Source organism: Poromitra crassiceps, assembly GCF_964638095.1.
Source record: "Poromitra crassiceps genome assembly, chromosome: 11".
NCBI lineage: Eukaryota > Metazoa > Chordata > Actinopteri > Beryciformes > Melamphaidae > Poromitra > Poromitra crassiceps.
Genome location: NC_139643.1, coordinates 46,544,027 through 46,568,650, shown reverse-complemented (window position 1 = coordinate 46,568,650; position 24,624 = coordinate 46,544,027). Strand labels below are relative to the sequence as shown.

Below are 24,624 nucleotides of genomic sequence, written 5' to 3'. Positions count from 1 at the left end.
GCACTGATGACATCATCAGTGATGTCACACCACTGATGACATCACTGATGACATCATCAGTGAAAGCCCTAGCACTTATGCCTGATTTGTTATGCATTTTCAAAGGTTGAAACTTTAGACGGTCGCTGTAGCGCCACCATCAGGACTATTGGCGCCAAATTCTCGCCAACGAAGTTTGGCATGGGACTGGACCTTTGAGGAAAGTTTGGTTTATTTTCATGCATGGGAAGTCCAACTTCCTAGGAAGAAGAATAAAAATACAATAAGTGGCCCTGCCGCTTCGCCACTAAGTAGGGATGCAAGATATTAATATCGCAATCATATCAGTATCGGACGATGGTAGTCATTTTTTATATCGTATCGGTCCCATGAGCAAAATAACAACAATGTTAATACCGGTCAAAATGTTCCTATTGAGAGGAACCAATGTGGTAAATCTAAGACTGCGTGTTGACCTAGCGTTTGTCAGCGTCTTTTTGGAGTGGAAAAGGCACTGCCTGGAGCACTTTTTGTGAGGAGAAGCAGATGATAACGTCTCCTGCTAGCTTACCAGCCACACTAACCACCTGGTTAACGTAACGTTAGCACTTCTAGCAGTACTAACAATACAGCATTGTCGAACAAGCAAGGCTTACCAGATGGCAGATATTTACAATACATGTCCGGTATAATCCATACTGCTTTTATGACCCAGCGCTTGTCTGCAGTGGATGCCTTTTGTGCACCTTGCTGGAGCGGAGAAAAAGAAGCTAAGTGGACACGCAGCCTAAGATTTATGGGCTTTTCCAAATGTTTTCTAATTAAAGAAAGACATTACTTTTTTCAGATCCACAGTGTTTACATGTGTTTTTAAGTATGTATAAAATGTTATTATCACAGAAACGTCATATTGACATCGGTAAATATCGGTTATCGGTATCAGCCACAGTTTTCACAACGGGGCAGCCCTACTACAGCTTGTGACTACCGGTGCTCATTGTTTTGAACGAGGAAAAAGAACATGCCATTTCTGCAAATACAGCAACTCTTCCAGCTCATATAAAGTGCTCAGTGTGAAGAAACAGATGCCAGATCCTCATTATCCTGTGAGGTGAATGAAGATAACCGCACATCACAAGTCACCCAAAAAGATATGTGTTGTACACACTATCTAGCCTTTTTACAGGTTTCTCTGTGTTTAATCAACACGGATCCTGAATTGTACATGTTATACATACAGGCGTGTGCAACCAAAGACTGGCACATTTGGACATTTCTAAGGTAAGTTCACTGTCAAGAATAGGGGTGTCAAAATTAATCGTTTAATTGATGCATTGCAATGCGGACGTGTGAATCGAATCGAATCGTTGACCGATGAATCGTTGAATCATTTATATTGATTCAGACATTATATTGACACAACAGACATTTAAATTTCTGTTGACATTCAGATTTTAAAGCACTTTCTAAGTAAAAAAGGGAATTGATATTTATCTGACTGCTTGTATTAATTGATGAAAAAGTAGCCAGGTGCAGTAATAATATAGAAAATTGAGGATTTGATACTTGGAGCTGCGATACTTTGAGCTGTATCGAGATGCATCGTGGAATCGAACCGAATCATTGACAGATGAATCGTAATCGAATCGAATCATGAGGCCAGCGAAGATTCACAGCCCTAGTCAAGAATGAAAGAATGTTCTTGGGTGGGAGTGAAACACTGAGGGAAAGCCTAGATGAAAGAGGCTGAGTGGTTGGCTCAGTTGCCCCGTCAGTAAGTACTGTAGTGGAGAGTGGAGTATACCTTCCCATTCACATCACCCAGCCATCTTTAAAGAAACACTCTTGAGAAGCACGTAATGTCTTATTCATGAGGCCCTTCTGAGGAAGCAAGAAAGTCTGCAGCCTAACAGCACACACAGCCTCACAGTCACAATATTGGCAAAGTCACCATCAAGAAACAGAAGCTAAGCTACACTTAGCGTCCTTTAGTTTATTTGTACAGTGACGATAACACACAGAAGCAAAACGATAAATACTGTATTATGATTTAAAAAAAAATACTGTATTATGATAAGAACAATGCAAATAGCCAAATAGTGTAAGAGAGGTAAAAATGGGGTTATTATAAAAACTTCTCGCCTCAAAACAAACAAAACTCCGGCTGACAATTGAAGCAAAGACACCTGAATTGGATAACGTAATAATAAATGAAAATGATTTCCTAATGCTGTGATGTTGGAATAAAGTGAAAGCCTTAACACTCTCCTCCGTGCAACAAAGCTACATGTGATAGATAGGCAAAGTAAAGCCAGACCACAATGAGTAGCACAGGGGATATCAGGTTCACTATGGAAGAGCTGCTCTCCTGGTTACTGTCAGATCAACGCCACTCTCCACTCTGCTCCCATGCTATTCTCTACCTGCTTTTAAGGAAGTCTTACACACACATGCCTGATTGGTTCTGCATACCCAACTACTGAAACGGAATTTCTAGTCTATTATTATCCAGAAGAAAATATATACACTAAAGTAATGTACTGTATATTCTAAAGCTATTTAAAGGAACAGCTCACCCTAAAATCCAAAATACATATATTCCCTCTCACCTGTAGTGTTATTTATCCATAGGTTGAGGCCATGTCTCGTCATAAGACGCTGGGTTAGCTGGCTCAGCCTGGCTGGGGGCATGGTCAGGGTGGGGTAAAAACCCCCGTTCTATCCATTCAGCAAAGTTAGAATTTAGCTGCTAGCCGAGCCCAGGCAGACACGATCGGGGATTTAACCACCGCAGTAAACGCACATCTGAGTAGACGTCTTGTGTTCTGCTCTAGAATCCCCAAACCTGTAGTTTAGAGCCGCAGCACCGTCCTTTGGTGAGTCAGCCCATTGAGATATATCGGCGGTTTTACCCCTCTCGCGCGCCAGCCGTATAACATTTTGTGGGCCAAAGAAATACATTTGAAAAACTCACCAGCAATGCCTCTTTCCAGAAATCATGACCCCGTTACTCAAGATAATCCACAGACCTTGTTATGAGCAGTTTCATGGAGGAACTATTTTCTTTTGGCCGAACTACACCCGCCTACATGAAACTACTCACAACAAAGTCTGTGCATTATCTTGAGTAACCGGGTCATGATTTCTGGAAAGAGACACTGCTGTTGAGTTTTTCCAAATGCATTTTTTTGGTGCTTCGAGCACCACAAGCCGAGTGCCATCCAGTTCCATTGTATTGAAGAGAAGGCAGACATCTCTGCGGCCGATATCTACAAAACTCAGGCAACTATCCCAAAACGATATAGATAGATAAATAGCAGGTGAGAGGAAAAATATGCATTTTGAATTTTTGGGTGAGCTGTCCCTTTAAGAATGCATTTTTTTTTTAAATAAAGCCCATTTTTAAATATGTAGCACAGCTGCTGGAGTTCAGTGTCACTCTGCCCTTGCCTAAAACCCCCTGCTCGCTCTCTCTGTAGGTTATAACACTATTTGGAAACTCTCTGATGAATGGCCAGTCATGCAATTAAGCTGCTGTTTGCCAGCCAGAGTCAAACCTGCCCTTAAAAAAAATTACCCTACATAACCCCAAGCATAATCATTGAAGCAAATGTGTTTCACTTTGTTGCAGTTTGGACACAGCTCATTAAATACGCTTGGGCCGAATGTACTAAATAAACAAAAGGAAACTGTTGCAAGTAAATAATGATAATCATCTAATAATAATAATAATAATAATAATCTATCTTGCCACGGCTTAACCTTGGATGAAGGTTTAAAAACGCATCATAAATCAGCCAGATATGGAGAGAACTGGCTCTTGGATGTGTGGAGAAGCACTGGAAATCATTTCTCATTTGAGTCAGAAATGTTGATATAAATAAAGTGCAAATGAAGTTGCACAAACAAAGAATATACAACTGGGAAAGTGGGTATTTTCTAATGATACCCAAGTTGCCGAGATGTGAACTCTAGGAGGCTGAGAGCACAGAAGCCAAGTCAACAGCTGAGGGTAAAGCTAAAGTAGTACTGTATTATATCATTGTGTTTCCCCTAGAAAAATCTTCAGGCCTGGAGGGATTTCGAAACGTACCCCGATCGCAACGGTGGGGGCCCTCGCTGGCGATGCTAAACTTTTAGCTAACCTGTTCGCATCTATGTTCGCAATGGCATCCCAAGTATCATCATACTATTATGGGATGCGATGCGAACAGTTGTATTATGGGATGTGCGTTTCCCAGGCAACAACACACGTTGACACGTGTCATTGGCCTGGTGGGCCCGCCAGGCCTGTAGAATGGTAGGGGAAACACATGCTATTGCCTTGAATTCCATGTCAATAATCAGGAGCACCTGAAGGCAAAGTAAGTAAGACAGCTGGTATGTAATGTACAGCTAGCTACTGTATGTTCATCATTGTGTTGTATTTCTGGTTGAGTGCATGTGTGTCAACTCGGGACCTGTTGATTTCTAAAAATACACACAAAATACACTATGCAATAACAAAGCTCCTATTTCACACAAGTTAGAAGGGACAAAATGTCGACCACTAAGGTAAACCAACCAGCCAATTACTTACAATTTGCAGTTGGCCCATTGTCCACGTTGCTTCCCTATCAATCACACTTTTGCATTGGTTTATCCAGGCATTAGCTAGAGTCAGATAGTCTGGCGTGTGCAACATAGGTTAAGGTCTGTCATGATGAGGCAGACTAACTGCTTCGGTTGTCTGGCATAGACCTGCTGCTTAACCCATTGATACCTGAAGCAGAATTTGCGTGTGTATATCCCTCATTTGTGTGTGTATCCCTTTAAGACCGCGAACCGCGCGGTTCGCGGTCTTAAAGGGATAAACACACAAATGCTGCATCAGGTATCAATGGGTTAAAAAACAAATGAGAAACCACTTCCTGATTTGACATATTTACCAACGCAAAAGCTTTCATGTCACAATCAGATCAACTCTCCAGCACTGAGTTTGCAGAATCAAATCTGGTATAAAGAGGATGTGAGCGAAGCTGCCTAGTAGGGGTGGGGGAAAAAATCGATACACCACAGTATCGCGATATTTTGCCTGACGATATTGTATCGATATTGCAAAAAAAATAAAAAAATAAAAAAAATTGCAGGCCATGCCAGGCCACCGGGCTACTATAAACTTTAGTTCCAAGGCCAGCAGTAAACAAACGGTAGCATATTTTCATTTTGTTTTAAAGTAACAGTTTTGTCATAACAGTCATTTACAAATTCCCCAGTTACTGAATGGGCTGCACAAAATGTTTTGTGTAAGTGAAGTGAAGTTGCAAAAACTACATAAGTACAGTAGTCCACACACACATCCAGTTAAGGTGGACTGTAAGTAGACTGTAACAAACAGTTCAGTTTGTCAGGTGCATGCAACTATGACATGACTTTATGAAAGTTGTTGGTCTGTCTACTTGACAATGTTGCTGCAATAAAATGGTTGAAGTCAGATGTACAGACTGAAAAATTGTTCTTATATAAACCAGATGTTGACAAAGTTTTCCTTTGGGGACATCATTTGCAGTTGAAAAAGTAAGAAATCGCAATATATCGAAATATCGCAATATTCAATATATCGCAATATCGATATATCGCAATATCGAAAATATCGCAGTATCGCAATACTATCGTATCGTGACTCAAGTATCGTTTCAGTATCGTATCGTGGGCATCTGGTGATTCCCACCCCTACTGCCTAGTACTGCATCATCACGTATTGTAGCACTACTGTATGTTGATCCAACACAACAGCTCTGTTCCAAACTGCTCCCTATTACAGAAACAGTGGACTATAGTGTGTTCGCCAGTTTTTACTAGTGCCCGAATTCTCATCCGTTAATTTGATTCACTATATAGTCCACTATAAAATGCCCACAATGCAATGCTGTCGTGTTTACCAAAGGAGAAGAGTGAGGTAGTGTCCGAAACTCCTTTGATCGTTTCCCATAGAGACACTGCATGAAATAGGCCACGCCCATCACGGGGGAAAAGCTCCGTTCATTTCCACACACCAGCGTCATTTTCCTTGAATTAAACATAGCTAAAAGCTGTTGTGTGGTGGGCTGCACAGACAACAAATGTAAACTAGAACGACCGCAACGCGGACTTATGCCTCCGCCATTAGTTCATTCTTGAGTCCAAGTGGATGTTGGAGCCAAATTGGAAGAAATTGCATCAAGGCGTTTCTTTGCAGAATTGGATATTTGAGCCAAATGTGAAGAAATTTAGTCAAGGTGTTACTGAGATATGGCGTTACCGAGCTTGAAAATGGCATTTGTTAGGTCACTGTGACCTTGACCTTTGACCTTTGATAACCAAAATGGAATCAGTTCATCCTTGAGCCTAAGTGAATGTTTAAGGCGAATCTGATGAAATTCCGTCCAGGCGTTCCTCAGATATCGCGTTAACAAGCTTGAAAATGGCGTTTGAGAGGTCACAGTGACCTTGACCTTTGACCTTTGACCACCAAAATCTAATCAGATCATCCTTGAGCCTAATTGAATGTTTAAGGTGAATGTGATGAAATTCCGTCCAGGCATTCCTCAGATATCGCGTTAACAAGCTTGAAAATGGCATTGGAGAGGTCACAGTGACCTTGACCTTTGACCACCAAAATCTAATCAGATCATCCTTGAGCCTAAGTGAATGTTTAAGGCGAATCTGATGAAATTCCGTCCAGGCGTTCCTCAGATATCGCGTTAACAAGCTTGAAAATGGTGTTCGAGAGGTCACAGTGACCTTGACCTTTGACCTTTGACCACCAAAATCTAATCAGATCATCCTTGAGCCTAAGTGAATGTTTAAGGCGAATCTGATGAAATTCCGTCCAGGCGTTCCTCAGATATCGCGTTAACAAGCTTGAAAATGGCGTTCGAGAGGTCACAGTGACCTTGACCTTTGACCACCAAAATGTAATCAGATCATCCTTGAGCCTAAGTGAATGTTTAAGGCGAATCTGATGAAATTCCGTCCAGGCGTTCCTCAGATATCGCGTTAACAAGCTTGAAAATGGCGTTCGAGAGGTCACAGTGACCTTGACCTTTGACCTTTGACCACCAAAATCTAATCAGATCATCCTTGAGCCTAAGTGAATGTTGAAGGCGAATCTGATGAAATTCCGTCAAGGCGTTCCTCAGATATCGCGTTAACAAGCTTGAAAATGGCGTTCGAGAGGTCACAGTGACCTTGACCTTTGACCTTTGACCACCAAAATCTAATCAGATCATCCTTGAGCCTAAGTGAATGTTTAAGGCGAATCTGATGAAATTCCGTCAAGGCGTTCCTCAGATATCGCGTTAACAAACATCCGGACGGACGGACGGACGGCCGTACGTACGGACGGACAACCCGGATCCATAATGCCTTCGGCCTGGCTTCGCCGGCGGAGGCATAAAAATCGCCAGTTAAAGTTTTTTTGTACTCCTGAGCAAAACAAGGAAGCCATTGAGAATTGGCGAGAAGAAAAATGTGGATCTAGCTGTCAAGAAGTAAGTTGGAGTGTTCATCTTCCGTATATACGACCTTTTTGTGCAACACGCAACCATGCACGTGCCATAGGAGAACGCCAGGATTGGAGGGGATTCCGTTTTCCCCCGTCTTGGGCGTGGTTTCTGAATGACGACGCGCTACGCAGTGTCTCTATAGTTCTCTAGGCCTAGGCTATATGATAAAGATAAACACTACATGTGGAATAGTGAGTGAGGGAATGAGTGAACCGTTCCGAACACGGCAAATGACACAATGGCAAATTTAGGCGTTTCAACATTAACATTCATATTTGATATTATTTATACAGTGAAAGATGAATTACTATTTGCAAATACATTTCCAGACCAACATACTGGTGCCAGCAAATTATGTGCTGGTGCCACCTACTAACAGTGTGTAGTCCAGGTGAAGGGAACCGACCTGTTCCTCTACCATCAATCAAATCTCAATCCTAAATGAAATCTTATTCCAACAAGATTTTGCCAACAGATCGTGCCCCCCCCCCCCCCCATCTAATCATACAAAAACAAAACCACATCATCATAATATGAGCGTCGAAAGAAGGTAGTTAGTGTAGGTTACAAGACAAATGTCAAAACTAGGGGTGGGACAAAATATCGATACCCACGTTATCGCGATATTTCCACCCGCGATACGTTATCGATACACTGCCGCCAAGTATCGATATGTTTATTATTTTTTTTTTTTTTTTTTTTTTTTTTTTCCAAGTTGACTTTATTTATGTTTGTAGTTGAAACAAAAACATAACTACTGTAGGCTACATGAATGGAAATGTTTGATCATTAATATCTACTTTTAGAAATTATATAGGTAGGTAGGTAGGTTATAGCCTATAGGTTTTCTTGTTTTAATAGTAATAATAAAAAGACTTAATGTGTAACTTTTCCTCCGTGGTATCGAAAATGGTATGAGTGAGTGAGTGAACTCAGAGAGTTCATGTCAATTCTGCTAATAAATGCATAATACATGATTTTTTGCCTTCAGAGGTATTTTTTTCACTTGTTACACAGGTATCGTGATGTATCGTCTTCCAATATATCGCAGTATCGCAGTATCGCAGTATCGTGATATATCGTTATCGAGGGCCAAGTATCGTGACGATATCGTATCGTGAGCTACTCAGCGATTCCCACCCCTAGTCAAAACGTGCAGAATCAGATTCAGTTATTAATGTTTTAGTGTAATCTAGCTACACACTGGGTCTACACATTAAATTAAAAATGTAATGATTATTGAAAAAAAAACGAATCCAAGTTGTAAACATAAACACATGTCTGTAAGAGACTGGAGACACAACGCTTACTTCAATTAAATGTCAGTATACTTGCAGATGATGCACAGAAATGAGCGGTTGGTCGGCGGCTGCAGCCTGAATGGTCTCTTGGCTGTACATGAATGAACGACTTTTGAAACATGGGACATGTGAACAAGCATCAAACTAGCGTCGGGGGGGATTAAGAGCTTAAGAGAGCAAACCCTTCACAGTGGTTCTCACTGCAGCCCTCCTCCACAGCAGCTATCATCATGCCAAACGCACAACATGCCAAAAGCCGGTGCAACCTGTCATATCTGCTAAGAGTTCCTGCACATTTTAGTTTGACAAGCAAACAGATCATAATAAAGCCCCGGGGGATTAAGAAGACGCTCAGTCACGTAAACATCCCTGCTATGTATCCTAGCATGACGTGTGGGGGAAATATACTGTGAAGCACACTAGGCTGTCAGCAGGGCTCTGTCTGCATCAGTATCATCCAGATAAGTCCTCTCCATTTACTGTACTTAGTGATTCTCATCCCAAAGTGTCATGAGATTTAGTGTCATGTGATCATGGATTGAGTGAGCTGTATGTAGTGTAGTGTGTGTGTATCATGCTTAAAGTGGTAAACACAAACTCACAGTCACAACCTCAAACTAACAACTTCTGGTGACTGTTACTGGACACAAAGAAAACTCCCTGTGGTGTTGTCGAGGAGGGCCTTGTGGACAAAACATTTTGCTGATCCTATGATAAAGAGGGGTGTGACAGCCTATTGGTTAAGAAGGGCCTGGGTTCAAACCGGCAGCAGAAAACACAGCTGAAGAGTCCCTGACTAAAGACAGTGTGAGGCGCTATCAGTTCTAGTATCACTGCACTGTCATCTCCCTATGGAGGGAGCAAACAAAAACTATTTTCCTGACAACAAACCTCACTCAAGTATTGCATTATTTCTTCTTATTAAGAGCACGAGGTGTTTCCCCATAAACTGTGGTGATGTCAGAGAGTGTTGGGATAGATACACATCTTAATATTTGAAGAAAGAAAATCCAGCACTCAATAAAGTCCTTTTGTATTTTAATTATCTGTAAATGGGCAGCTCTAGGCACAAACGACACACGCATTTCTGTTTCAGCAATAAGCCATCATCATCATCATCATCAGAGCTCTCACCAAGAAGGCACAACAGACGATGTATTTCCTGCGGCGGCTGAGGAAGTTCAAGGCGCTAAAGGCAGCGTTGGCGCTTTTACACCTCCACCGATGGTAAAGTCCATCCTCACCTCCTCCCATTACTGTCTGGTATGCTGCTGCTGCCCTCAAGGACATCATGGCCGACCCCTCCCACCCAGGTCATGAACCCTTTGCTGCCCTCCCCCTTGGCAGAAGACTGAGGGCTGGCAGAACCAGAACCTCTTGTCATTGGGACTGCTTCTTCCCAACTGCCATCCGCCTCTTCAACGAGATCCGAAAGCCCCTGCGAATAAGCCCCCCCCCCCCCCCCACTGACATTATCCTGCCGCCACCCATCAATCATACCATACGTCACTTTAAAGGACTGCACTTTATATTTTGTTCTATTTTGTGATTGTTTTTCCGTATGCTTTGTCTTCTACTATTGATGTGACCGCTGCCCTACATACTTACTACACTAAATTCCTTGTTTGTAATCGGATTACCAGGGCTCAGTCCTGGGCCCCTTACTTTTCCTTCTCTATATCAGATCTCTTGCCTATGTGATCTCTTCTCATGGCTTCTCTTATCACTGCTATGCTGATGACACCCAACTTTTCCTTTCCTTCCCCCCCTCTGACACTCAAATCGAGGCTCGCATCTCTGCATGTCTCAAGGACATTGGCGACTGGATGTCTGCCCACCACCGCTCAACCTTGGTAAGACAGAGCTACTCTTCCTCCCAGGGAAAGACTGTCCTCTCGCAGATCTCTCCATCTCCATCGATAACACCACTGTACTGCCCTCCCAAACAGCTAAGAACCTTGGGGTGATCCTCGACAACCAGCTGTCTTGCTCAGCCAACATAGCTGCGACAGCACGCTCCTGTAGGTTCTCCCTCTACAACATCCGCAAAATCCATCCCTTCCTCACAAGAGAAGCGACTCAACTCCTGGTCCAGTCACTTATCATCCCTCGCCTGGACTACTGCAACGTGCTCCTGGCTGGCCTACCTGCCACCGACATCCGACCGCTTCAGCTCATTCAGAACGCTGCAGCCCGTCTGGTATTCAACCAACCCAAATTCTCTCATGTCACTCCCCTCTTCCGGGACCTCCACTGGCTTCCCATCTCAGCTCGCATCAAATTCAAGACACTGGTACTGGCCTACAGGGCAGTACACCAGTCAGCTCCCCTGTACCTGCAATCTATGGTCAGGTTCCAAACCTCTCGCCGCTCCCTTTGCTCCTCCACCAGTGCAGGGCGCCTCGCTCCTCCTTCACTACGGGGGCTCAAAAGTCGCTCATCCCGATCTCAACTCTTCTCGTCCCTGGCACCCCAATGGTGGAACGAGCTGCCACCTTCGGTCAGGACTGCTGAATCACTGCCGATCTTTCGGAAAAGACTAAAGGGCCCTTCTTGATCTAACTTCTTTCTCTCTCTTTCTATTAAAAAAAGATTATATATATATATATATATATATATATATATATATATATATATATATATATATATAATCCTAAACTAAACTCGTACCACTGTTCCTTCAGGACTTGTAGTTGTCATAGACTGTGCTCCATAGTTGATTGCTCTATTGCTGACAAAAGGTGTGTTATTGTAAGTCGCTTTGGATAAAAGCGTCTGCCAAATGACGAAATGTAATGTAATGTAATGGATTACTTGCTGTGGCTATTACAGTGAATCTTAAATCCTGAATGAGACAACCTAGAGAGTTTCACACGACATAGTTCCACACATTGTGCTGCTAGGATAGATAACAGGTGTGTTGTGAATAATGTTTCTTCACAATCAGTTTGGGAGACATTTGTGGTGAGCTATTTATACAAGGGAAACTGCGCAGTGACTGTTTTGCAACATCCTATCTATCATTATTGGGAGCTACTGTACTCCTTCCTTGGCCTGTGTAAGTACCGTTAGTACCTGGTCATGCGCCTAGTTCACTTCCTGTCCATTCCTTTGGCTTTACAATCTTCGTCCAGTCCTGTACGGTTCAATCAGAAACATGTACAATAAGCTGGTGTAGTCACCATTTGGTGACTATATGTAACGAAACTTTAACGAAGAGTGAATAACTTTGTTGAAATCTTGAAAAGAAAACAGAAGCTGTCATGTGACTTTAAGAGGCATGGGGACTGGAGCAACTCTCTTTCTCATCAACGTAACGTATGCTAACTTATTTGTCACAAATGAAGTAGTGACACTATGTGTTATATTGTACAAGTATTCGGTGGTAAATGTGACGTTAGATTCGTAGCTTTATCGATAACGGAGCGAGCAAAACAGACCAACTGTCAAACGAGACGAGGGACCTGTCAGTGTCGTTGACAACAGCAAAGCTAGCACAAGCTAACGCCAACAGCCACGACCCAGCGAGCAAATATCACCGAGCCTGCCAAATGAAAATGTCTGACAAATAACCGCTTCTTCAGTTCGCGACCAAAGAAACAGTCTCGCTCCTCCATACCTTGAAAGTCTCGCTGAGTTATAATACGGGGTTCTTCTCGAGTTCAGCCGCACTGGATTCAACGGGATGCTGTCAGCCATCTTGGCTGGGCAGTACACATCATGACGTCATACACACAGGGACGTATGCCGCGTTCAAGTGCTGTGCAGAAATACCGTACGACCCATTGTGATACAGTCAATGGATACAAACGACCAAACCATTATGTGACAGTGGCAGAGCATGGCCTTTTCACCGGCAGCAGCTAATAGTGAAATATGTATTTTGTAGGTTATTAACGTTATTTGGTAGGCTATTATAGCCTAGTCAAAGAAAATACAAATAAATGTAGGCTATATTGTGTATTTCTGTTTGATAGATTTCTGGATCTGATGTGCATTTTCTTGCCACTTGATTTACATACAACAGATTTGTACTAAAAACATAGCCACAATGTATATTTTTGTTATATTATTGTAGCGTTCCAGGTTATTATTACGGTATATTTTATTATGTTTTGTTATTATTTAATTCTGAACCAAACACACTACACACTGACGAGGCGTGGGGAGGACTTGAAGGCAGCATATCAATTCATTATGGTCACCCTAATAATAAATCAAAACAAAAAATAAAAGGTATAGTTTCTGATAAAATTATACTGAAACATATTGTGTGTCCATGTGACTAAAATATCTGCTGCGGCTTTAGAATGTAAACAGGAGAGGGAGAAAGGTGAGAGTGGGCCAATATTTTCAAGCCTTTATATGCCCCATAACTCAAGACCAAAGTACTTAACTCATACTTCAATGTCTTCTTCATCCCTCTATCTCCCCTTCCATTTTTCTTAAGTTCATACTTGGGGAAAACACACTTTATCATACTTCATCTAGTCTTAACCTTTTATTTAACTCAATACAATATTCTGAAACAGACAAGTAAAGTATTTTTATTCTGTATGTTTTGGCCACACAGAATTTGAAATGACCATTTACCTACTGTGAGAAACTTCCATTGCTTTGACACGCACTAGAAAAATAGTCTGTATCCTCTCACAGCTGGAGATGTAGGCCACCTGTATAAGTATACCATTTGGAAAAAAATATAATAATAATAATAATAGCCTACCTAGCCTACTCTGAAAATGATTGAGTGCATCAGATTAAAATAAAATTAATTTAGTTAACATTTTTTCCAAGATACAGTGTTGTGGAATATGGCTATTGAGAAGGGAGCAGAATGAGAATAATGTGAAATTAGCCTACTTACTGCAGACCCGCAACATGCAGAAAAATAAGAAGAAAACACAGAAACAAGGTGTTAACAAATACATTCTGTTTATGAGTGTGCATCTGTACAGTACTTGATCCTCTCCTATTTGACATGATACATGAATGGATTGTTTGCAGACAAAATAATTTATAAGGGGTGGTAAAAACGTCCTTGCTGAGAGAGTGACACAATGCATAAGGTCAGAGAAATATATATATAGCAGAAGCAGTTCCTGGTGACATGCATCTCAATCTCAATGAAATAAAAGACCTCAATCCAGAACATTTTACTCAGCTGTAAATTATATTACGTAATTTGTTAAATGACATCATTATACTGTAAGTCAACTCTATTCAGTGTTTAAACACAGGGACATTTCATGTCATCTTAACCCTACAGACTGTAAAACAGGATGAGGTAGTGAATTGAACAGACATGTTGTTTGTTCTAGTTTTTATTCTGACCAACAGTTGTGTAAGAATGAGACTTCTTCATCATAATGTTAAGAGAGATCATTGCAACTTAGAATTATGGGTATTTCTAGGAATATTTTGTGCTTTGCACCAGCTAGCAGCGTTGGGCAGCTGTTAAGAGGAGATAGCTGATTCTTCAGTCCCCCTCTTTAGAGTAACATCAAGTCTCCCAGGTCAGCACCAAGGAATTCTCATATACAAATGAATCAATTTATGTAATAATAATAATAATAATATTACTGTATAGGGGAAAATATCACATTGACTGCGAAATAAAATAAAATGTGAATAGCCTACTATGTTCTGTCAATTGATAAAAAGTTCTTTTTTAAGACTATATATAATACAATACATATAAGAACAAGGTTTTACAAATATTTCAACTTCCATAATAGTTTGCATAATGTATTTTCTTCAGCAATCACCTATATTCAATTGATCCCAATTTCTTTACTGTCGTCAATCAACATAGAAAAATGCCTATTAGTTCCCAGGTCCATGCCTGTCTTCCCTAGAGGGCTTCCTCCGGCGCTCACTCTGTCCATGCCTGCAGTCATAGGGTGAAGCTGAGGGATGCTTCTATTCTGAATCACTGAGATCTCGTTGTTCTTCATGGCCAGGCCGTTGGTGATAGCGGCCGCATAGCGGTTCCAAAATCCAGGGTCTACATTCATGGCTCGAGCCGCCAGGTCCTTCTGAAACATCTCTCCCAGCTTCATGGCTTCTCCACCCAGCAGGGCCATGGGGTTCTCCACCGACAGGCGCCGGCCTCTCCTGGCCGGGGCGTTGTTCCACATGTGAGTGCCCATATGAACCTGGAAGTGAGTCGAGAAACGAGAAGTTTTAGGCCTTTAGAAATGCTAAGTTTGACCAAACACTCGATATGAAACTGATCAGTAAATATATATTTCTGACCAAAAAAAAGCATTTCATGGACAACTTTTGCAGTTTGAACTTTGTTTAGAAGAGATTGCGAGACCTGACAATACTGGGGTTCCACCGATAATAGGTCACGGATGAAAACTCATAAATCAGAATCAGAAAAACTTGATTGATCCCCCGAGGGGAAATTGAGTTTAGAGAGTGAAAAAGGTGGCAGACACAAAACCACTAAAAATCATTCACTCAAGCGTCCGATTTTGGGATGAAAAAGGTGACTGTCACCGAACAGGTGACTAGTTTGCATCCCTGTAGGTTTTTGAAGGCCAATACTGACACCGTTTTTTTTAGACTCAAGTCACTGACAGACGATGTTTTACTGATATTCATTATATTTAAATTTGACCTCCTTCATGCCATTTATTTCGCCCAGAATTTTATTCTTGGCTGAAACAGCATTTTTTTTAGACCATAATGGGACACAAACCAGGCCTTTAAATGAAAAACAACAACAACAACAAACATAATTGAACATAGAAAATACAATTTTCAAATGTGCAAAGAAAATAAAATTGTATTGGAGGGTTTAGGCTGTTTATTGTAGCTGTGCTTAGGAAGGAATCTCCCTCATAGTGGCAGTGGACAAACAGCCGATATGTAATAAAAAGCCAATATCTGACAATATCTCAACAAACCGATATATCAGACGAAACCCTAAACAATATCCCTCCTCTACCTTCAGATTGCCTTTGGTGGTGAAAGCTCTGCCGCAGATGGAGCAGACGAAGGGTTTCTCCCCGGTGTGCGTGCGCTCGTGGATCTGCAGGGCGCTGGCCGAGGAGAAGTTCTTCCCGCACGCGTTGCAGTTGTGCTGCTTGGGCGTGCGGCGAGGGGGAGCAGCGCCGAGCAGCGAGGTCATCCCGGGGCTGCCCACAGACGGGTAAGGCGGAGGGACGTGGAGGTTGAAGGATGGGTTCCTTGGTTGACTGTGTCCATTCATCTCAGTTTTGATCACGCCCGATGAAGTGCTGCTCACCAGGCCTGGAATGCTTTGACCGGCAGCTGAAACGAGACAATGGGAGTTGTTTTATGAAACACAATGATTACAGATTAAAGCCAACATTCTGCACACTTTCAACAATATTAGTGGGATGTCCTGAAAAGAAATAACGTGTTTTGTAGGCCACAATACATCAGTGGATCTCAAACTTTTTTGGCTTCAGTACCCCCCGTTTCTTGATTTCTGAATACCCCCTTTACCCCATTACAAAATGTTGCTTAGAAAAGCGCAAGAGAAAACTATAGCATTTGATGCGATGAATGAATGATAACCCACCTTTTTGAAGAATAAACATTCCAAAATAAGAGATGGCCTGAAATAATTCCAATTCGTGCCTCCTGAGCAGATGCATTTTAACGTTTCGTTTATTTTCCAGATTTTCTTTCTTACATTTTTCCATTTTCCCCTTTCTCTCAAGTACCCCCTGTAGTACCTCCACGTACCCCTAGGGGTACGTGTACCCCAGTTTGGGTACCACTGCATACATGATCATCATTTCTAATCACTGCATGGATGTAGTACGACTTTGTATCACTTTACCTCGCTCTCTGCTCAGCTGGAATGGCATAGTAGCGTAAGGACTCTCCTCCTTCACCCACAGTTTGCTGGCCTGCATCCCCCTCAGCTCCTGGGCCGCGACAGCTGCCGCAGAGGTAGGAGAGTCAGATTGCTCCCTCTTCACGGAGGCTGCCAAAAGCTCCAGAGATTCTGGCCTGCTGCTGTTTGCCGTCGGAGATTTGATCTGAGCCATGCCTTCAGATTTGCTTTGTACAGGAGATGCCGATACATGAGGTGACCTGGAGGATTCAGACACATTTGGGCTGACTGTGTTACAACTCTCCACCTTTTTCTCCGTCAAAGAGAAGTTGATAGCGAGATGGCCCCTGTCCATAAAACCATTAGTCAGTGACTTTATGCCGAAGGAGTGGTTTAGGCTTACGGTGGAGTCTATCATCCTCATTTGGTTCTCCAACGCTGCTATACTTGAAACTATGGCCGAGGACCTGGGAGGGGAATTACAGACGGAGCTGAAGGGCTTCAGACTTACAGCTTCCTCCATATTTTCCATCTCCTCTTCCTCTTCCTCATTATCGTCGTCCATTGAAATGTCATCGATGAGGTCATTGTCATTGCTGCTGAGGCTGTCAAAGTTCCTCTCGTTGAAGGAGATGTCGTCGCCGTCCTCCATGAAGGAGGAGTCTGGGATCTGCCCTCCCATGTGCATACGGATGTGCTGCTGGAGAACAACGGCGTTGGTGAACTTCTTCTGGCAGATGGGACACGAGTGTTGTATCCGAAGCGGGGGGTTTTCTCTGTGGACACCGATGTGGGTCTTCAGGTTGCCTTTGGTGGTGAACGCCCTGCCACACACCTTGCATTTAAAGGGCTTTTCGCCGGTGTGGATGCGGTAGTGCATCTTCAGCGCACTCTGGCAGCTGAGCACGCGGTGACAGAGGACACACTGGTTGGGGTCTGAGATCTTCTTGTCAATGTTCTCCACCAGCTGCTGGAGCTTTGAGGTCTCCGACGTTTGCATAGAGTCCAGGAAGCCGCCGGAGGAGGAGAAGCTCATCTCCTCCGAGTTGAACGAGGGGGGCGAGGGGGAGCTGGAGACGGGGGATACCGGGGCAGCGGGTTCGGGCGTGGTGGCTACAGTCGGGGTGGTGGTGCTTGTTGCCACGGTAATTGCGCTGGCCCTCAGTCTCAGGGTGCAGTTTTGGGCCAGGTGTACCCCCTCTGTTCTCAGTATATTGGAGGCTTCTGTCTGGCGGTGACACTGTGGAGACTCTGACACAGGAGGGAAATGAGGCTCGCTGCCTATACGATTAGGTGACAAAGACGCACATTCAGCCGAGGCCGGCCGGTAGGGAGATTTAACGGATGGTGTTACACTTACAGGGTCATTTGAGCTTCCTATACTGGTAAGAGTGGAGGAAAGCGGAAGACCCATAGGGGCGGCCAGAGTTGCTACAACAGGTTTGCTATCCAGCCATGAGGAACCTGGCTTTTCTGGCGGGAATGTCATTCCATAGGGAATGCCTGAACTTGTTGGCACATTGTCTAGATACTCTGGCACAGGGTAGGGGTTCATCTGAATATGGGGATACTTTTCTTTATGCCGCTGGAAGTGGACCTTTAAATTCCCTTTGGTGGAGAAGCGATTGCCGCAGATGTTGCATTTGAAGGGCCGCTCACCCGTATGGGAGCGCAGGTGGATCTGCAGGGCGCTGTCGCTGCCAAACACTTTGGCACAGAACCTGCATTTATGCTTGAAGAAGGGCTCCTCCGGGCCGGGCTTGGTTTCGAACAAGGAGACGCTGGGCAGTTTCCCCTTCCTGTGCTTCATCAGGGCCGCGAGCGGGTCAAGTGCATTGGCCGTGGCGGCGATGCTCGCCAAGGGGTTGGGGAAGATGACGCCGCTGGGGGGGCTCTGAGGTAGAAACGGCAGGCTGGAGGATGAGCCGAGGAGGAGGCCGCCCGGGCCCAGGGACAGCGGGCCGGACGAGCTCAGTGTCTGAGTGCAGCTGATGCTGCTCGTGTGCGAGCCGGCGTACGGAGGCAGTAACGCGGAAATGCTGCTGCTGCTGCTGCTGCAGCTGGAGGGGGGCGGCGGGGGGTTTTGCGAGGAGGCCGACGTACACCTGACATCTCTAAAGGTGGACTGGCCGCATATAGTCTGTGAGGAGAGACATTGTGACTTCTCGAGCACAGACGACAACGAGACAGAGGCCTGTCCGTTGATGGCTGAGGGCATTGTTCCCGACAGTGGGAGGATGGGTGGAGGCGGGATGATGCCTTGAGAGGGGAACGGGTTCGGCGCCAGAGACAGCGCTCTAGAGACCGGGTTCAACGCTGCCTGTGTGGGTTGTCTGTTCATGACGGCTACCTGGCTGCAGATCTGCTCGATAAGCTGCAGCTGGTGGACCTGCTGTTGCTGCAGAGCCAGCAGGTGCTCCAGGATGACGGGGATGGCTGCCGAAGCCGCCTTCCCTCCCGGGCCACTGCTGCCTATTCCCTGTGAGAACTGAGCCACAGCCACCCTCGTGCTGTGGAGGATCTCCAGCGTCACATTTGTACTCGGCATGCCGTAGCTGGCAGCAGCCGACACCTGAGGGGAGGCGACAGACTCAGCGGGATCCGGGGGCCGGGGGCTGGAGGTGGCTGCTGGGTGTTTGTCCTGTGGACGATGCTCAAGCTCCATGGCTTCATCATCACGCTCCCTCCCTTCCTCTAGATTGTCCAGGCTGTCGTTGTCATTCACCACCAGCGCCTCTCCCAGCTCAAAGCCCCCGTCCGTGGAGTCCGCGGCGGTCAAGTCGCTGGGTGCCATGCTGGGAACCGGGGAGGGTCCAAAAGGAGACTCCTCTGGAACAGGCATCCCCTCGTGGCCTTTCACTATCAGCACCGTCGGGTCCTCGGTGCAGACCGTCTGATGCTCGCTGAGTTCGGTCCAAGTGAAGAACTCTGCGCAGCACTTCTCACAGATGTGCGTTTCCCCACTGCCATGGCGGCTTTCACCTGCATTCATCTCCTCTCTCTCCATGCCTTCCAAGATGCCTGAAAACGGAGAAAAGCGAGATAAAGAAGTTATTATAGTGATACTTTAGCAAAAAGGACAAACAGTCCTTTTATCACGAATTCATTGCTTAGAGTGGCTAGTGGCTACCATATTAAATGAAATCAAGTTCTCCAACTTTGTAATTGTTCATAGTTGTGTGTGTGTACAGTGTGAGCACAGCAGTGAAGCGTTAATGTGATGCAACTTCAGAAGCTACAAAATGAAAAGTGCGGCAGCCCCCGTGATTTATCTCATAGAGGTTGAGTGCTATTCATTCTCCTTGTTTTCAGATGTTAATATTCTTTTTAAAAAGAAATCAATAAAATTCAATAAAGTTATCTGACATCTCATTGTGTCTCCAGACAGCTAATGAAATTCCATAGAGTATATTGATTTCCAGTGCATTTGTATAATTCAGTATAGTGTCACATCTGTGGCCACAAATTGGACCCTTACCACATGTTGGTCAAATATAAGGCACATAATATTCTTTGTGTTTGTTTTACCCTGCGAAGAGTACCAGATGGGTGGAGTTAGGGCGATTCACATAGTGTGAGGTGTATGTTGACAATCACAGAAACGTACACTTGACTTTCCCGCTGAACATTTCTGACAATAATTGTTTTGTTCTTTAAGGAAAGCTCCAGCCATTTGATAGTCCAAACAGGTTGAAACAAATGTTCCAAATTATTCGTTATTATAATTATTATGCAATTTGACCAAGCTCTGCCCCAGACAATTTTTTTTTTTTTCCCTAATTTCCAGAACAAAATTAGCAGTACGGCAAACAACAGCATGCAGGCAATCTCTGTAATATTCTTAATAGACTTAAATTCTGAAGCTAAAATCTTCCAAAGGCAGCTTGATGTTATTTCTGTATAAACTATACGCAGAATATCTAGATGGCATGTAAGATAATTTAATAAACATATTCCACATTTAGAGGAAAGTGGAATAAAGAAAGAAAAGAGAAACAAACCAATAGCCCCTATCCTCATATGAGTAACATTATGAGCTCGACAACATATATTTTCCATTCTCATTATTAACTTTGAGAGTTGTAATTCATCATCTGAATCCATTGTTACTTTTTGACTAAATTGGATTAAATCTATACCATTCGTTATACATTCAAATACACATTTTCAGAAAGACGAATGTGCATTAGAAAATTATTTCGATTTTTGATGATGATCTTTTGACATCATATTTTCCTACTTCAGTAGAGCTGATATGTAATGTCCCTGCTGAACAGATTTTAGATTGAGAATCACTGCTGCATCTGTTCAGGCTTTGCCCCATTAGGAAACAGACAGCAAGACCAGATGGAGAGATTCTGGCAAATTAATAGTAAATTATGGTTACATACACTTAGACTTCCCTCGTTCTGTTTGACTTCACTTCTTTAAAAGGAGGGTAGCGAGAGAGGTGGGTGGAGTGAGGCAGGTGTAAATATGACATCAGATTCATTCAAACCTTTTTTGTTAAATATTGGGGTCGATTATTTTGGTCATGATCAATATATATATTTTCAAATAAAATAATTTACTGCAATATTAATTCACATCATCTTAAAGAAGGACGTTATGATTTTGAAGTGTGTGTGTGTGTGTGTGTGTGTGTGTGTGTGTGTGTGTGTGTGTGTGTGTGTGTGTGTGTGTGTGTGTGTGTGTGTGTGTCTCTCTCTCTCTCTGACACATTAAACTGTCAAGTTCTACAAAACATATTGTAGGCTATTTGCATGTTTCTTTTCATGTTCTTGCACATACAGTACATGTGTGCAGACTTAAAAGCAATTCAAATGTGTATGTTTGTGCAGGAATACACACGTGTTTGTGTGTGCACATACGTGCGCACACATGCGAGTGTGTGTGTGTGTGTGTGTGTGTGTGTGTGTGTTTGTGTGTTTACGTGTGTGTTTGTGATTTGAGTGGTGGTCAATACACTTCAATAATCTCCAGGTTTCACCACTTTTTTGCCACATGAACTAAAATGATATCATTCATTCATCTCTAAATACACCAATACACTCACACACATTCCCACTGCAAACACAGTTTCTGCATTCCTCCACAGAGTGAACAAGCAGGTCAGTTAATACTAACTGACACCTCCAAACATCTTAAGATCTATACTTCCACTAACTGATCTTTACTGGTTTTCTTCTCAGAGGAGACGAGGGGAAAGAGAGTTGACGGAGTAATATCTATTGAAACGTATAGACCAAGTCAAAAGTCAATAAGCAGAGTCGCTGCCTCACCAAGTGGGTGGTCTCAAGATCACCAAGGCGATTCAGCAAGCACAAGAGAGCGCAAACGCTTTCTCACTTTTAGCTCAGGGGTTTTGTCTGGTGTGGAAGATTTACTTCCACAAAACCCCAAACAAACACAGAGACAACAGAAAAGAGTTTGTGAGTATCTCAAACTATAAATATATTTTGAAATATCAAACACTGATGGAAATTGATTTCAACCTCAGAAATCATTCTATCCATCCGCTTAAGAAGGCAAAACTGATTTATAGCCTAGACTACTTATATTTTTCGTGGCGATGGAAGAAAACGTCATCAACGCAGCCGAAAAGCCAAACCGACACTGAGCACAGACTTATAGCCTATGGCCTCTCTGTGTGACCTGTAGGCTTCAGGGGTCAGCGGTTCAGATGTACTAATTGTATTATGATCCAGACACGGAGCACTTGCCCCTAGCAGGCTGATGCGGACAAAGGTTAAGTCAGCAGGCTCAATCAAAGCCCATGTGAAGGCTGTGGGAGGCCTGCTGGGGAGAGGGCCTCTCCACACTCAGCACCTCGTCACAGCCACAAATAACACCGAAGTAGTGACATAACATTATGTAGAAAAACATGGCACAAGAACCATGATGATTAAATGTTGAATTAACGCATGAAAAAATATTTTACAGGGCTTTTGCCTTGTGGGATACCCGGACGAACAGATAAACAAAGGTGTCTATACATTTACACATACCGTAAAATGCATCGTAATAAATTTGATTTGTGTTTATTAATTTAGATGAACAGACTGTCAGTGAGAACTCAGGCGTTCTGCACCAAATTTAGAGGGGGAAGGCCGAATTCAATTTGAAATCCGCTACATTTGGATAAAGTCATGAAACACTTAGCCTAAATCTGATCCAAAATCTGTCTTTACAGGTTAATTTATGGTTAAACTCTTGCTGCTGATCAGTGTATTCTCAACTGCTAAGTGCGGAATGAAAGATTCAAATTAACACCTAGGATTACTGGTGCAGGAGGAGACAACAAAATAAATTAATTGAAATAATAAAATAATCTAACCCATTGGGCCTATCATAGGCTATCAATATGATTGAAGATGAGATAAGCCTACATATATTTATTTGCCATGGAAAACAATTACTCATTGATAATTGATAATTAATGATTATTTCATACACTCATGGTAAAACATTAAGGTTAAGAAATACTGACTGCTGGAAGCCATTAAATCTCCAATCCAGTAGGCTATATTGGATTGTCATATTTATGAAATTAATCCATCACATATCAATATAAGCTTGAATTAAAAAATAAATTCCATATCTGCAAGTTGGATACAGTAGCCTATGAACCAAAACATGTCAAATACATGTAAACAGAGGGATATACTTTGGTTAAAACAAGTCTATATCTGATTCTTTTCTCCTGTGTGTATTATAGCCTGTAATATAAATCCTTAAAAATGTATGTGTTAATGTTTAAATATTTGACTGGAAGGCCTTGAGTGAAAACACAGGGACTTCCAATTTACATGTAATCTGTCAAGACAACGCTTTGAAATAAAATAGCCTATAGACTGGTTATTTCCATGCGTAAAAGTGCATGTTTGTTCTATATGGGCTATTTTGGTGTTTTTGCCTCCTACACTACAAGCCCTCTTTCCAAACACCAACGAGCTACTCTTTTTAGTCCATAAAAGTTTGTAAATAAATTTGTTGTAAAAATAAATAATAATCAAAAATAAATTGAATGTATCTATAAATTCTCTTTTCTCAGCATAATCCAAAACCTTTTAAAACTACCAACATTTCATTTGCCATAATTCAGAGCTTAATTAAACAGGTCAATAACAATTAAATTAAGAATGTTAGCCTGCAGTGTAAAATAAAATGTTTGGGCCAGGAGCTGCATGGTTGACCTCTTTTTTTAGACTTTATGCACCTTTTACATAAATCCACAGACAGCAGGCCAGGCCCATCAGAGTAGGCCTACTGTAGTACAGTATCAGTCTAATGTAAGTTATGATGCATATGGGTTTGTTTGTTTTTCATTAAAAGTCCATAAGCTTTTCTGAAAATAGCTTATTGTTTTTTGTTGATATCAGTTCTGTTGTCTCCTGATGATCGACAGCCTCTAACAGCATCTTTCAAAAAAAGTCAGTAGACACCCGGTCTGTCACACATAGCCTACCATTTGTTGAGCGGAGGCCAGCAGTTTGCGGTGCGTCTTCCTCTGACTTCAGGTGCTGTGGCTTGGTTTGCTTGCGCCGGGACATGTTGATATTTCTCTCCGAGTTGCTCCCGCCTTTTGCCGATTCATCTACAACCAACAAATGGGACCCTTCAACGCGAGCGGGGTCGGTGAAATAAGGGGATAGTACCGGCTGGTGTTGCCTGTGTGCAGATTGCGCATGTCAGTGTAATTATGATGGAGAGGAAGGATAATGCTTTTGCGACTCTTGCTGCCCTTCGGTGGGTGATTGGCTGCGGTCCAGTCGACTCACACTAGATATGGAAATGAGGGATGGGGGTTTAATAAGAATTAGTTCACTTCCTGTCCGGTGTGCGGCTGTTTTTACGCGCAACTCCAACCAGCCAGAGAGCGCACTCCTGAGAGTTTCACAAGCGCGTTTTTTTCCGGGACGGTCCTCCCGGCTTGACTTTGTGTCTGTAGCGGCAGGAGGCTGTGGTCTGCAGTCGGCTGCTTCACACACCGGCTTGT

The 24,624-nt window shown here is 43.1% G+C and overlaps 2 protein-coding genes across 2 annotated transcripts in view; both read right to left on the bottom strand.

The window, feature by feature from the left end:
- The window catches only part of atp9b (ATPase phospholipid transporting 9B), a 65,889-nt gene extending 53,379 nt beyond the window's left edge, over positions 1-12,510 (bottom strand). The window contains exon 1 of the mRNA XM_083646719.1: positions 12,426-12,510. Coding sequence (XP_083502845.1) covers positions 12,426-12,505 — 80 coding nt within the window. The 5' untranslated portion in view covers positions 12,506-12,510. The remainder of the gene's footprint in view (positions 1-12,425) is intronic.
- A 2,070-nt stretch (positions 12,511-14,580) lies between these two features.
- Positions 14,581-24,178, bottom strand: sall3b (spalt-like transcription factor 3b; the record flags this gene model as incomplete). The annotated part of the gene is made up of 4 exons (XM_083645523.1): positions 14,581-14,964; positions 15,765-16,090; positions 16,629-19,646; positions 24,094-24,178. 4 exons carry the CDS (start codon positions 24,176-24,178, stop codon positions 14,581-14,583), a joined length of 3,813 nt encoding a protein of 1,270 aa, XP_083501649.1.
- Positions 24,179-24,624: the final 446 nt, after the last annotated feature.